The sequence below is a fragment of the Amblyomma mixtum genome, chromosome 3, assembly GCF_055824585.1.
Source record: "Amblyomma mixtum isolate Tamu chromosome 3, ASM5582458v1, whole genome shotgun sequence".
NCBI lineage: Eukaryota > Metazoa > Arthropoda > Arachnida > Ixodida > Ixodidae > Amblyomma > Amblyomma mixtum.
In genome coordinates this window covers 368377013-368391541 of record NC_143014.1, presented here as the reverse complement: position 1 = coordinate 368391541, position 14529 = coordinate 368377013, and the positions used below count along the sequence as shown (strand labels likewise).

The window sequence follows — 14529 nt, the reverse complement described above, 5'->3', positions numbered from 1 at the left end:
AGTGCACATTCGTTGCATTCATTATTCCGACAATGCGCGTCTCCTCAAAATACTGATGCGATCATTTTTCGGAGCCTGTCGAGCGCACACGAATTTAAACATACGTCTTTCGACATCCCACAAGCCAGCACCATTGTCTGGAAGTTTTTTGCCAAAAGATGCAAAATTCAAGCTCTGAACAGAAATGCTGCCGATTGTCTCCGTTCAGTCTGGCTGCCGCAGCGCACAGCTTGCTTCAAGCGGCCGTGTTCTCTAAGTATCGGACTGCTCCAAAACACACACAAAAAAGCTATCTGCCTGCACCGCCTCTTCACACACACTGCCACCCATATCGCAGCCCGCCCTGGCGTCAAGTGGCCTCTCGTACTATGCATTTTTCTCCAGCTTCCTATCTGAACTTGATAAAAAATCAATCGCGAAAGTTTGCCAAAATCTGCATGAGATACACCAATGTGGTCATCAGGGCTTCATGCAGCGGAAGGGTCTCCTCTTGTCCGGGTAATAGCCACTACTGTGTATCATCTAGTACCAACTTTAGATGAGCCTCACGACTGAGTGTGAGGCATAATACACTTCGTAATCACACTGCGCAAATCCACTCTGACATTTTGCCCAGAATAGTGCATCTCCGACCTCGCGGTAAAAATATAAATTTTCTTTTTCTGGCTACCTCTGCTCTGCTTCCAGCAATGGTGGCCGTTTCAGAATAGAAATTCTTCGTCTGAAGTTTGTTGCACATGCAGCCTGCTTCCTCTCTCGTCCTTTGAAAGGAACAGCTTCCGTTGAAGCCTTGTTTTAAAAGCTACAAAGTACAAGAATGCAATGCTATCGCTATATTATTCTACCCAGACCACGACTGAAATCTTTGTGCAGGGAGCATCTTACACTTTACAAGTGCAATGCTAGCGACAGTGAAAACCCCTTTCCTTGAACGTAAGGTCTCAGCGTCTGATAAACGTGATGGAAATTCGGTTTAGGGATATAGGTTAATAGCTTCCGCACTTCTTTAAAAGACTCGTTTTTATATTATCCTACGCAAAGATCAATGTTATCTACCCCACTCTCCATAATCAATGATAACCAATGATATTCTGACACACTAATCACGCGAAGCATGCAAGAAAACGCCTGAAGAATGTTCGTGTGAAGAGCCACTGCAGGGAGATCCGGATCAGGAGAGTGAAATAATTAGAAGAATCAGAATGGGGTGCGTGCTTTTGGCAGGTGATTTCAGATCATGAATGGCAGTTTACCAGTATCCCGCGAGATAAAGCTGTGTAAGAGCTGTTTGTTACCGACGCTCATCTATGAAAACGTCGAGGCTAGCGAAATGGGCTAAGCCTAAAGTGAGGGCAACGCAGAGAACTGTGAAAAGGAAAATGATAAGTGTAATGTTAAAAGACAGGAAGAGGGCAGAGTGGGTGCGGCAGCAAACGCAGGTTAGTGACATCCTAGTTGAAATCAAGAAGAAGAAATGGGCTTGGGCAGGGCATGCAATGCGAAGGCAAGATAACCGCTGATCCTTGGAGTGGATTCCAAGAGAAGGCAAGCGTAACAGGGGGCGGCAGAAAGTTAGGTGGGCGGATGAGATTAAGAAGTTTGCGGGGATACAGTGGGCGCAACTGTCAAAGGTTAGGGTTAATTGGAGAGACATGGGAAAGGCCTTTGCTCTGCAGTGGGCGTAGTCAGGCTGATGGTGGTGATGATTTTTGGAACGAATCTCTCGCCAGAGTCTATGCAACCCCTTTTCATAAGCAGAGCATATTCTCCGTGTTGAGTATCCTCATCTTTGTAATAACCTGAGAGAAATAATAATATCAAGTTTTGTAATGAACAGACGGTCGTAAGTTGTGTTTTTTGAGCAACTGACCATGAGGCTTGCTTCAGTGTGTAGGCTACAGCGGTAGCTTCCGGAGCCCGAACCTCCGAAGCGTGCGCTCATTGATTTTACAGCGACGTAGTGGTAAGAGCGCGTGGAAAGGAGAGGGGCGTAGAGAGAGACCAGGCGAGAACGGGTGCGGGCAATCAATAGGGTGCGGACCCTGTCCATTGTTCTCGCTTTAGGGGCGGCGCTGGCTCTGGCTGGGCGCCCAGCCTCGTGCGGTTCGTATGGCGTCACGTGTGAGCGCATAAGTGCAGATAGATGTATTAATATACTGGTCCACAAACGGAGAGTCTTTTTAATCAAGCCGCCACATGCCAAAGACCCCAGGCTTCCGCTGGCGTTGATTACGGCACGCACGCTTGAGAGAGCTGTACGGAAAATGAAAAGCCCTAATTTCTTATTGCACTCAATTTATGCATGGCTAGGGTGATAAAAAAGCGCAATGAAGAGAGCAAAATTGAGGATATGAATATGTGATCTGCATTTTGGGGCATTAATATTACATACCCGTTGAGGAACGTCAGTTGGCCTTCTGTTTTTTTTAGCACCAAGCGTCAGGGTTCAACAGGTTGGGAGAAGCATGGAAGGACCGGAAGAAGCGCCACAGCAAATGAGCCAATTGTATTATCATGCTTGAATTGTTATTATGCACCAAGCATAATAATAAGCCCGCAGAAAAGGACTGCTATGCGAGAGTAATGCCGGTGTGCTACTGAATTTCAGCTGAAACTTGCCTTGACCTCAATGCTCTTTAGCTTAAAAGCAAGCACCATCCGTGACTTTCGATACCCAGCCGTTCATTTACTACAAATTGAGCCGACGTATTGAAGTGGCTTATTGAGTCTGATCAGACAGTAGGTTCTTTAGTGACAGTTAATTTTTCGACATGCTAAATAGTGTACATCTCTACGTGAGCTAATGATAACAGCCGCACCCTTATAACTATATTCCTGCCGTGGGAAAAATGACCGCATTTTGTGACTTTTCCATAATTTTTTTTGGTCTTAGAACTTTAGCGTTTAAGATATAATGTGTAAAACATTAGAACAGTGAAGTTGTCGGCAAAAGTGCGCCTGGCAAGGCATTAGTTGAAAAAAATTATAACAGACAGACACCAAGTCGAAGTAAAAATCACGTTTGAGAACTCTTACGGGCCCCGAAACGCCATTTTTTCTTTGGCTTTTTCAGTGACTGTTATACGTTTCTTCAATACATCCCAATGACGTTAATTAAACGCAGTGGTTATTAATTTCAACTTAGTTCAAGTGCTTCATGTCTTGTTCTCAAATTTAATTCTAGAAATAAATGCTTTTAGAAAAAATTTTAGGCAATCAAAGATATAGCTCCTACAGGTTCTCGGTTAGAAAACAATCACCTTAGGCTCTATAGCTGGGCACGCCATTAGACGAAACAGTCGGACGAAGTTTTCGCAGCACAGGTGGCATGAAATCCTGCCCAGATAACGTGGGAACTGTACAAATGAGAGCCTAAGCATCGGTCCCACCAGTATCCCTTTTCTAAAAGGTTGATTCATCGTGTCAAATGGCTGTAATTAGACACTAACCAAAGCACTGCCACCGATGTTCTGAGCTGGTCTCCTTTGCTCTTTGAACTAAGGTCGAATGACGAGTCAGCGTCCGCTCAGTCGACGCTGCCTAGACGTCGACCAAATCAACCGTGGACGCGGCGTTTCAGGACACGTGGCCGCAGACGGCCATTCTCAACGTGTATGCTCCGCTCTTCTCAAAAATCGCCGAACACTGAACAGAAAATGTTTTCTGGCTTCACACAAAATGTCAGAGGACGCCGCGGAAGCGTGCGAAATTAGCGTTCGCATCCGTCGTTAGCGGTCTAAATATGGTCAAAGGGCGCAAAAAGTTAAGGAACGTTAAAAAGAACGGAGCAGCTCAGCTTTCCCTCGGTAGTTTGCATCTTTGCCTGACGCCGACGAATTTGCTGACGAGTCAATGCTACTGTCGAGCAGAAATTATTAAAAAATAGCCATGTCCTCTGTAGTGTAGACCTCTACGGCCATGGTAAGCGATATTGAATAGTTACATCAATATTTGAACACTGTTGATAAATTCAGAGGAGTTGTGTTGTAATAACTTTTTCGCTACTATACCCGTTCATCAGTTGTAGCATTTAAAATTAAATTTGCGTGATAAAACAAAGCATGAAGACAGCAGACAAACTGGCGCGCGAGCGCTCGAGTGTCAACTTATCTGTTCTGTCTCGTTACCTTTTTGAGTGTTGCGCTGCAATTCGTCACGGGTGACCAACTAGCCACTAGTTGTTTAAGTGACAGCCGCAGCGAAGGTGCACAGTCGAGTTCATTAATAACGCCCGCTTATTACAAACGAGGGTGGTGTTACCGTCAAAATAGGCATTATGGTTGTGGGACTGCATCTCAGATAAAATGAACAACCGTTACCACGCCACTTGCTTATAACAAACGAGGAGGCGAAGTAAGCTCTACCCCGAAGTCGAAAAACGCGCAGGCCGGAGAGTATCTCCCAGCCCCCATCATCTTCCGCAAAGGAAGTGTCGACCACCAAAAAGCAGTTAAAAAGGCAGCATTGAAATTGCACCCGCGCAGGCTAAAGGTCAACTGATGCATGTGTTTCTGTCGGCTGGGGGAAGGGCTCAAAGCGGAAGCAGAAACGTACCAAAAGCGTGACAGGGGTAGCGTTGAAAGCGCAACTGCTGCACGCCGCCGGTGATCAGCCAATGGCAGCCATATGAGAATACTAGTCACGAGTTATGTCTGCTGGCCCATCCGGTCACGTGGAGGGCTTCACCTACAAAACCGGATCTCCGTCTTCTGCGCTGCTGCCGCATGCAACCAGTCTGCGAAACTGAAATTAGACAGTACCTGATGGCTTTCGAGTAAAGCTCAAGTTTTCGCATACTTGGTAGGCTCTACCTCCGCCAAAGTACTTCAGGAACCTAGGTGCCGCTTTTTTGGAGCCCAGTGCGCTGCTCGAGTGCTTTACACAAGGGTGACCCACAGTGTACGATGAAAGCACTGCGCTGTGCGCATGTGCTGAGCTCTCTTCCTCGCTGCATCCTTGCAACTCTGTCGAGGATTGGCGGCCGACCTACCACCACGGGTTGTGAACGCCTCAACCGCTATCGCTATGATCGCGTCCCTAAAGCGACTCGGCCAGGCGCACATGGCCACGCTGGAAAGCTTAGCAAGTGGCTTGATAGGGCCTGCTTTGAAGAAACTGACGTGCACAACAAACTAAAGAAATAAACGCCACTCTTGTCTTAATGCATTTTTCTGGCGGTAATAGCGCAAGTACTCCCACTTCAAACTTCCGATACAACGAACGCAATCCGCAATACCGTCAGGTTCGTTATAACTGGGTGCGACTTATTCAAGCAAGTTAAAAGTTGAACTGGTCTGCGTCCGAAGGTTTGCCCCGATAGTTTCGCCATACTGAGCGCTTTTCACTCCAGCCGTTGGCTTCAAGAATAGGCAAATGAGAAGTCCCAGTAAGCGGCCACGAAAGCGCCAGTTAGATATTTCAGAGCCACATTATTTAGCGGCCGATTGCAGGCGCATTTTATTGGCGTCGACGACTGGCCCGATGTCTTCTACTCTCGCTCTCCTTCGCTCCCTGTATCCTGCTCTCCTTGTGTGCGGTAGCCTCTAATACTGCCTGGTTATACTTTTAGTCATTTCTTCCTTCACCCTTCCACATCATCCACATCTCTCTCCGGATAATGCTTTGTTAAAAAACAGCGACGCTTTTATAAAAAAAAAATCCGTATTTCCGAGTTGCGAGGTTCGAAGTAAAGCCTCTTACAAACGTTTTTGTTTCAATGAGTTCCTGGTGTGACGTTCGGGTTTTTAACAAGCGCTCATGACTACACGGATCCCGGAATATGTGACCACCTGTAGTCACGTCTCTATAGCGCAGCATTTTCACTTACGTTCAAGGTATTTTGCGCGCATGAAGAAACACATACATTACGTATTACCCTCTCGTAGCTGCAATTTCTGCTTAACTAATCGGCACTCTTTTCCGTCTTCAATGCCACTTATTTCACGCCCATTGTTACACTTGCGCCACTGAGTTTCCTTCATGGTGATGGGACTTTGCTAGTGCGGTTTTGCAGCTGGAGCATGATTTTCAGGCACACTGTGAGAGCCAAATTCCAGCGAAATCCACATCAGGTGCGATTAAGATAGGTCACGTTAAGTAAACGCTACTGAAGCGAACGGATCGTTGAAGACGGCCCCTATTTATTTATTGCGTATTCCCGGTTATTTATCAGTCCTTTGTTTTTACCTCTTCGCATTTAGTGGGCGGTACCTATGATATCGAGCTTGGTGAATTCTTTTGCTCGTTAGCTATCCTCTTTGACGCAGCGAGTGGCGGTTACCAATTAAAAAAGGGCGCAGTAAAGCTCCTGCAACAAAACCTGAGTTACGCCTGGCAAAAATCAGCCTTGAAAGGCTTCCTTTCCAGGCTGAAAACTTTTCTCGCAAGCACTCAGGAACGTCACCGCGCGCTGTGTGTCCAGACATGTGTCCACGTTGGGTACTTGTGCGGGCATGTCTTTGATCTCTCGACCTAAGGACAATAGCCGCATTTTTAGCCTCCAGCCTGGCTTCTATCGCCTGGCTCGGCACAGCGTAGGAAGCATTTTTCATTTCGCTTCGACCTGAGATGCTCGCGTCCAGGTTCATATACTTGCCCTGCAAGCTAAGGGTTTGCGCTTGCGTCTTCAGTGAATGCCAGCAACAAAATGAACCTTCCAAAGCCTTGCAACAATACCTTATAGCTTTAGTGGACACACTCGAGATTTTCTAGTGGTATAGATAGACGCGGCCACCACTGGCGAGCTTCAGTCCAACCAAGTTTTTATTCGAGTGTGGTCTCCAACCAGGAAAGCCGGAACAAGCGGCAGATGACACAGTCCTTGAACGGGGAACCACCCGTGAGTGGGAAGTAAAAGGAACAATCAGGTTCGAAGACCATCACCAGAACTATCGAGTGGCTTAGTGGCGCGACGACCACAGAAACCTGAGCAAATAAGGCCAGGGTAGATCAAAATGAAAAAGAGGGTGACACGGCCCCGCTTACGTGCTCGTTTCCCATTGGGAGATCCAGCAGAGAGAGAAAGTTTTACCTTTCCGACCGCTTCAAGTGGGTCCTGCGTAGACCCAGCGTTGTTCAGTCGTGCCTGCTCGCTCGCTCGATCCCGCCCTCGTTCAAGTAGACGCGGAACAGAGGCTAAGAGCGGAGAAGGGCCCTGTTCGAGTGGCCCATCGAGAGTGACTGGAATTTGTGAGCGAGCGGGGCGGTGACGCCCCGTGCGACCAACAGACGTTGGCGCTGAGAGAGACGCAAGCTTTCCAGGCGTTTGCTGGGGCTGCGCAGCATCTCTGCCGTTGTTTTGTTGGCCGCACAAGACACCAGCGTGAATGGCTGCACTTGTAATTTCTCCTGCTGAAACGTCCGTCGAACACCTAGCTGTAGAGGCGCGGCTGTAGCTCTGCGCCGATGAACTCTTACGAAATCGAACTCGCAGCTTTACTAAGTATCAAAAATCGCCCAGTTCTGCTATTCTTGAAACCACCCTTTTTTTATAAAGAAAACTGCTCCTGAATTCCCTGCCATTCAGCGGCCTATAGTCCCACCGGTTAACGCTCGTATAGTCCAGAGAAAAGGGTGCGCTACAGCATAGAAGGTTCGGGATGTCGCTTTCCGGCCTTGTTGAAAATAAATTTTTCATCTCTTCCATCCGTCGGCAACGGCCGGACTGGAGCCGCGGACGCATTGGGAGCATCTCTATAAGTCAGTTACGCTCTCTGCGGTCCCTAAGGACACGACGACCGTAGCCAAAGTGAGGACTTCCTTTAAACTTTCCCGTTTCTCCTCTCTCCCTGCGCGCCGCGAGAGAATCGAGCCCCTCATTGGCCGAGGCGCCGCGGTCACGTGTTACCACCCGCTTTTTTTTTTTGCTCCGCATGGACGCCGGCGCCATTCCCGGGTATGAGCGCAAGATTTGTGTTGGTTTTGTGCGAAGGAGGGCAGCGTTTCGCGATCGTTGACGGCATTTAGATGTTGGGCAGATGCCGAGATTGTGTTGCGCTTGTGGGCGCGACAATCGTGGAGACAACGGGAGAACACTTTAGTTGTTCCATCCGGCAGAAACGATGTGGTTCGCCGAATGGTTTGGCTGCATAGGATCGGTCGGGCAAACTTCGATAATGCGCAGGATCAGCGCCTTTGTGCGATAAGCAGGCCGTTCTTGAGTGGTCAGTCGTCTTTTTCCTAAAGATGTGGGCTCTAAAAAAATAAACAGTGCGATGTTAGTCTCTTGGGGGGGCAAGCCACTTGTCACTGAGCTGACGCCTTTTATGGGTAATGGCTGTTCCTTGAAGACTAGTACTTATGCTCTTGCATGTAGTGTAAGTGTTCCGCTTCTGTAACTGTTATCTGTCTAGGTATATGGTTGCACCTTTTAAGAGGGCTTAATGCTTGTCTGAGGGTGACGTTAACATATCTTTCCATGCGAGGTGAAAAGTTTGCACCATGAGGAGGTAAACTTGTGTAATATCTAAAGGTGCAAAGTTATTTTTACAAAGGCTAAACTTAACTCGTTATAAACAGAGCAAAGTTTGCTCCCCTGTGGTGCAAGATTACACCACCAGGGAACGGATAATGCTACCCTCCTAGTGGTATGAGGTAAGGCCCTGTTATTTAGGGTACGTATGCACCGTCTGGTTTCATGCATATGCTGTCTACGCAAGAGTACTATTACCTCTCTGTAATGTAAACTTGCCCACTGAATGCGGGACTGAAGTTGACCCGTAAGATGTAATTTCCAGAAAGACAGGCAAGGTTGAAATGTTGCAACATTTTCTTTGCCCTGTAATGTGCTACAAGGCAAAATGTTTCAGGTCTGTGTCATCTTAAGTTCTGGCCGCATGCGCTGATGTGCTGCTGCAGAGTGAACGCGAACAATTCACCGAACAATCGGTGAAGGAAACCGCGGTGTTTATTTGGCCTGACGCAACCGCCAAGTTACAGCAACGGACTGCATAGTCTTCTCCATACAGTAGCGGCAGAGGTACGTCCATGCATTTGACCAGTACAAAGAAAAAAACTTTCAATAAATTGCTGAAACAAAAAGCCTTGGTAGACTATGCTTACGGGATAGGTACTTCATGTATAAAAAGTAAACAGGGAAAAGTGAAAGCAAGACATATGAAACAACACGAGTGCAGGCTTGCATGGTAATTAAGCGGAAGTGAAATGACAGGAACTACATAAAAGAAAAACAAATGTCGCAAATCACAGGTACCTATGTCATTCGCAAATTCTGGCAAAAACCCAAGCACACTGCTGTCTCGGAAAACAAATTCACACTATGGGCAATGAAAAGATGCTGATTCAGGGAAATAAGATGTATTGTCCCCAGGGGTATGGTAAAACCAGACAGCCCAGATGCTAAACTACTGGAAGGGTCGTCATCCCATATGTCGCATGGTGCCTGCACTGACAAAGGTAAATGCCCATTTGCCTGAACTGTTGACGAGGCGCTCTGGTATGCACGACCTGTAACGAGTCGACACACAGAAGGAAAGAATAGCCGAAGGAAAAAAATAGCTCAAGTGCTTTAAAGGTGGAAGCATTTCACTCCTGCAGTGGCGACGCAGCAGGAGAATTGCTCCTGGTTTAAAACGCTAAGCTATCAACAGCTACATCCACCTCTCAATCTCGATCTAGATCAGATGCATTGTCTTTATGCTACGTTTAAGAGACGAAGTCGCGAATAACAGACAAAGAAATTTAAAAAAAGAGAGGAAGCGTCATTCACTGTTGACGTCACTTCTACCGAGATACTATCCGCTGCAACCCGCTGTTTTCTGAACTAGACGTGCAGAATGTACTATCAGCAACAAATGAAACGCGAACAAGAAAACTGAAATGCCAACACAGTGAAACCAAAATATTAGCTCCTAGGCAGGAAATAGAAGCAATGTTGATTAACATTTCTAGAGGACAGTATTCTAGCATTCGAACGGAAATCACCCTGCTGATATAGTAATATCCCTCCAGCTAAGGTATTACCATTTTGCTCCTCGCGTTTCATTAGTCTTGTTCGCGTTTCATTTCTTGCTGATAGTACAAGCGCCTGAGCACTGTTTCCCTTTCGGCCCATATTTCTGCAATTGCTGCCACTGTAGAGTATTTCGCGTAGTTATCCCAACTGTGAGGCGTCGATCCAAATTATGAAGCAACCAAGGAGCCAGCGGTGTTTTCATTATCAAGAGAGCTTCAAATTTTGGAGCAACCGCTTGACGTTTTAAATGATGTTGCTTAAATATCCCTCTATGTTCAGTAGCGAAAAAGATGGGCTTCCACGCTCTCGAGGCTTGAAGACAGGCTATTTAATTGGACGACAGGTGATGGCGCCTTATCTGCTTGCTGATAATTTCAAAATTAACCGCCTTCCTACGCATAGAATACGTGACACGAAAGTGCTCATGTACTGAAAGTTCAATGTTCAGCTGGTATCGTCTTTTATATGCAATTATGTTATCAACCCCCCGCTTCTTTCCAGAGATCTACGAATCAATCATCAAGATGACCTCATATAGAGATCGATTATATCGATATCACCTCCTGCAAGCAGTATCACATCAGTGTCACCTTCAAAGTGTGTTGTTCAATAATTACGAAGCTTCAAATGGCCATCTTTCCAATAAAGGGTTGAGCTGATTGCCTGCCGGTGGACAAAGTAACAATTTATACAATTTATGCAGGCCTATTTGTTCTGTTCCAGAGTCATCTGCAATAGCAACAATCAGTTCAACGCATTCAGTAGCATCTTGAATAGAGCGCATAGAAGAAGAGTACATCCAGCCGCAGATTCATTAGGACTCTTCGGGCGCGATGCCTGAATCTGCCAGAAGTGTATGTTGTGGTGAAATTATCATTCTATCTGCTCATGCCCCCATAAAACTTTGTGTTCAGCGACCTTCGATCTTTATTTTAAAAAAGTCACGGTTTACTGCACTACCATGAAAAAGATTGCCCAAGATTATTTTCAGCGAAAAAAATTTTAATGTCATGTCAGTCATCTTCCAATAAACGTTTTGCAGACATCAGGAAGAGTAAGCCGTGTAAGCAAGAATATTTTAAATTTGAGAAAGGTTTTTTTTTTTCGGCATGTTCAGCCGTAACTTGCATAGTGAGGTGTTCCGAATAAAAATTATGAACGGTAGTGAATTGCTCGGTACCATTTGCTTCAGGAAGTTTAACCGGAGTGATTGAGCGATAAACTAATCCTCCAAGTTGAAGAACGACGTCCTTGTGAGGCTCTCATTTCAGCGCAGTGCAAGCTTGGTCCGAATAAGATGGTGCGCTGGGCTGAATGGCTCCCAGCTTCGGCAAAACATAAATTCGCTCAAGGACACGGTTACAAAAAATAAGAATCAAACGGCCGCACAGCAGAAGCACCAGGACACCCCGCCTGGTAACTGTGGACCAAAGACCGCTGCATCCACGCTCCTCAACCTTCCGTGCGAGAAGAGTGTTCCACCGGGTGAAGAGCGCTGAGCTACACTTCTCTTCGCGCTGAGATGATAGAGTGAACCCAAGGCAGAAAAGGCTGGTCATTCTGTGTCTTCTGAAGGAGGGCAGCAAGATCCATACTGATGTGAGATACTGCCTCTGTGACCTATTTAGAGGGAAGGTCAAAACTGTCAAGGGCGCCTTAGCCCTCTGGGTTCCACAAGAAATTATTGATGAAATACAAGTTGTACTGACTACTTCGCGAAGAACACGGGCGTTTCACCACATAGAGCCTTCACGTATCGCAACTGTGCATGCAGGAATTACGTCACATTTAGCGACGCGGGAGTTTCAACAGTCGGAATGTGGACGAAGACGCCGACCGACCTTTCAAACCCAAACATGGGACCACCTACTTGGAGCACCATGCAGCGCTTCTTATATTTACGCTTGCAACCGGCTTGAGCAAGCACCACGCTGAAATAAAAGCCGCGCTAGGGCGTTGCTGCTCAACTTGAAAAAAAAAAATTCTTGTTTAATCACTCCCATTAAACTTCCTAAAACGAATGGTATGGTGCAACTTGCTATACCTTTCGTAATTTTTATGCGGACCACCTCACTATGCAATTAACGGTGGGATGCGCCTCAAAAAGCAACTTTTCTCACATTTAGAATATTTTTTTTTTCACACTATTAACGTTTTTTGATGTCTGCAACATTTTTATGGGCTTCTTTGCCTTCTGGAGAAATTTGAAAAGCAGTGGGAAGGATTACTGTGCCAGTAAAAAATTTGATTAAAAATTTAAAATCGCATGGGAACAATCTGGATGAAAATTATTGTGTACGAAAGCGTAATGCGTTTGCTCACGTAAAATAATTTTCACAGCAAACATAAAAGTACTTTGTTCATACAAATTGTTCGGTAGACTTGGTTTTGCTACCTCTCAAAAACCCAAGATGGCGGCCATGACAAGAAAAAATTATTTTGCCTATGAAAAACCTGCGGCAATGTTTTTTTTTTAGCGATGCAATCAGCCGCGATTTTTTTCTAAGGAAATCGGAGGTGGTCGAGCGCACAGTGTGGATCTGTTGATTTGGAATGCGCAGTTACGATTGTGCTTTAAGGCATGATGCAGGGCATTAATCCCGACCACTACGGACAGAAAAATCTCGTTACATGGCCGTTACCGCAACCTCTGACGCGGTCTGAACAGAAGAGCGCTTTGTACAGCCGGCCGAATCTGTAGCTGGCGTGCGTGACGGCCCCGTTATCCGTGCTTCTGCAGCTTGTGACGAAGCAAACTTGCTAAGATATCAAATTTAAGCGCAGGCTCACTAACCCCGTGCTTAACATTGAGCTTTCCGCAAGTTTGCTTCGTCGTTAACCACAGGAGCACCAAAAGCGGCTGTCACGCACGCCAGCCAAAGATTCGGCCGGCTGTACAGCGTAGCACGGAACGCGAAGCGCTTCTGCCGCCTCCCTGTGGTGAGCCCTGCCTCTTCACGCTGCAGGTCCGGAGAGCCGCGTGCGCAAGGGGGGTTCCAAGAGCCCCTCGTCGGCGGCGGCGGCCGGCTGCCCCGTGGCCGGCGACGACGCCCCGCCGGCGGCCGCCGTCGGTGCCAGCCACCCGTCGGCCGCGGCAGCCTCGCTGTGCGCGGGCTGCGGCCTGCCCATCGTGGACCGCTACATCCTGCGCGTCATGGAGCACTCGTGGCACGAGGCCTGCCTCCAGTGCTCCGTGTGCCATGCGCCCCTCGAGCAGTCCTGCTACTCGCGAGACCGGAAGCTCTTCTGCAAGGCCGACTACGACAAGTGAGTGCACTCGGGGGCGCAGGGAAAAGCGCTGCGCGCGTTGGCGAGAGGCTGCTGTCCACGTCGCCAGTGGAAGCTGCGCGCTCGCAGCACCAGTGGCGGCTGTCCTGCTCGAGCCTTTTTCCCTCTCTGCGTAATTTCACCTGCGAGGGGCACCACGCCATATTCAGGCGCCCACAGGCATTCCTGTGGAGGGAAACAGCAGGCTTGGGCAGTTTCTGAGGCAGCAGCCTTTCTAAATTGTTGCGACTATGGGGCGATCCAGTTGGGAGACTGGATTTTTTCCAAAGTAGTTCAAAAGTCCCAAACAACATTACGGTACTAATAAACGCGCCATCCATTAACTTAGTGCGTGTTGTATAGTTTCGTGAAATAGATTCTACTCCTTTAAATGAATATCTGGGATGCTATTAAGGTTCAATGTAAGTAACAGCACAATTCATGGCGCTGTGTAAGAATATAAGAATATATTGCTTACAGTTCTGAAAGTGATAGCTCAGTAGTTGTTTAACAAGCGCCTGTTGTGCCAATTTTGCGAAACTCAGAACCGGAACCAATGATGTTGGCAGTGTCGCAGCAGTTCCCTCCTCTTACATCGCCTGTCGCGCAATACTGAACATGAATGACGGGGATCTACCGCTTCTGGCCGCGAGTAAATATCAAAGTGCAACGTTCTTTTAAGCGATAAGCACGAATAGATGTGGCCGCATGAACTGCTTTAGGTTTTGGACCAAGCAGTATGCTTTCAGCGTAAAACATCACTTATACTCGCCGTATAAAGTATCCCATGCTTCCTCACGCTCTCTACAGTGTGCTCCTCATCCCGATTGCGCCAGAACTCATTTAGCAACCCATTCGCTGTTGTTCATGACTACTTTAATGTTACGCTCCATCTGAGATCTCTGCTTGATTGGAGAGCAGCCTGCTTGCAAGGTAATATCTATCGTCTTTGAAATTGCATCTGCGTATAGTTCAAATGCGTGGGGTGTTGCGTGAACTTGCACCCTGAGAGGAAATTCTTGTTCAAGCGACCAGGTTGAAAGAAGCGGCTTTTCAATAAAACTATGGAACGCCTCTTTCCCAGGAGCGCATCCCATTTTGATGTGGCTCCCATCAGTAGTGGTGTATCGGTGCACGATAATTTCCGTCGTAAATGTACGATCATAAATGGTGACTAACGCGGCGCACTTCCCAACCTCATGGCGGGCGCGAAGCGCGTATCCTTCACATAGTCTTGGGAAACATCCCCGACGCCCACTGTTACCCAGTGAAGAGCACCGGTTTGGTAC

General features: G+C 47.2%; 1 protein-coding gene across 1 annotated transcript in view; it reads left to right on the top strand.

The window, feature by feature from the left end:
• Window positions 1–14529, top strand: part of LOC149356708 (LIM homeobox transcription factor 1-beta-like) — a 140498-nt gene that overhangs the window by 11178 nt on the left and 114791 nt on the right. Inside the window, exon 3 of the mRNA XM_089584293.1 lies at window positions 12940–13240. Coding sequence (XP_089440419.1) covers window positions 12940–13240 — 301 coding nt within the window. The remainder of the gene's footprint in view (window positions 1–12939; window positions 13241–14529) is intronic.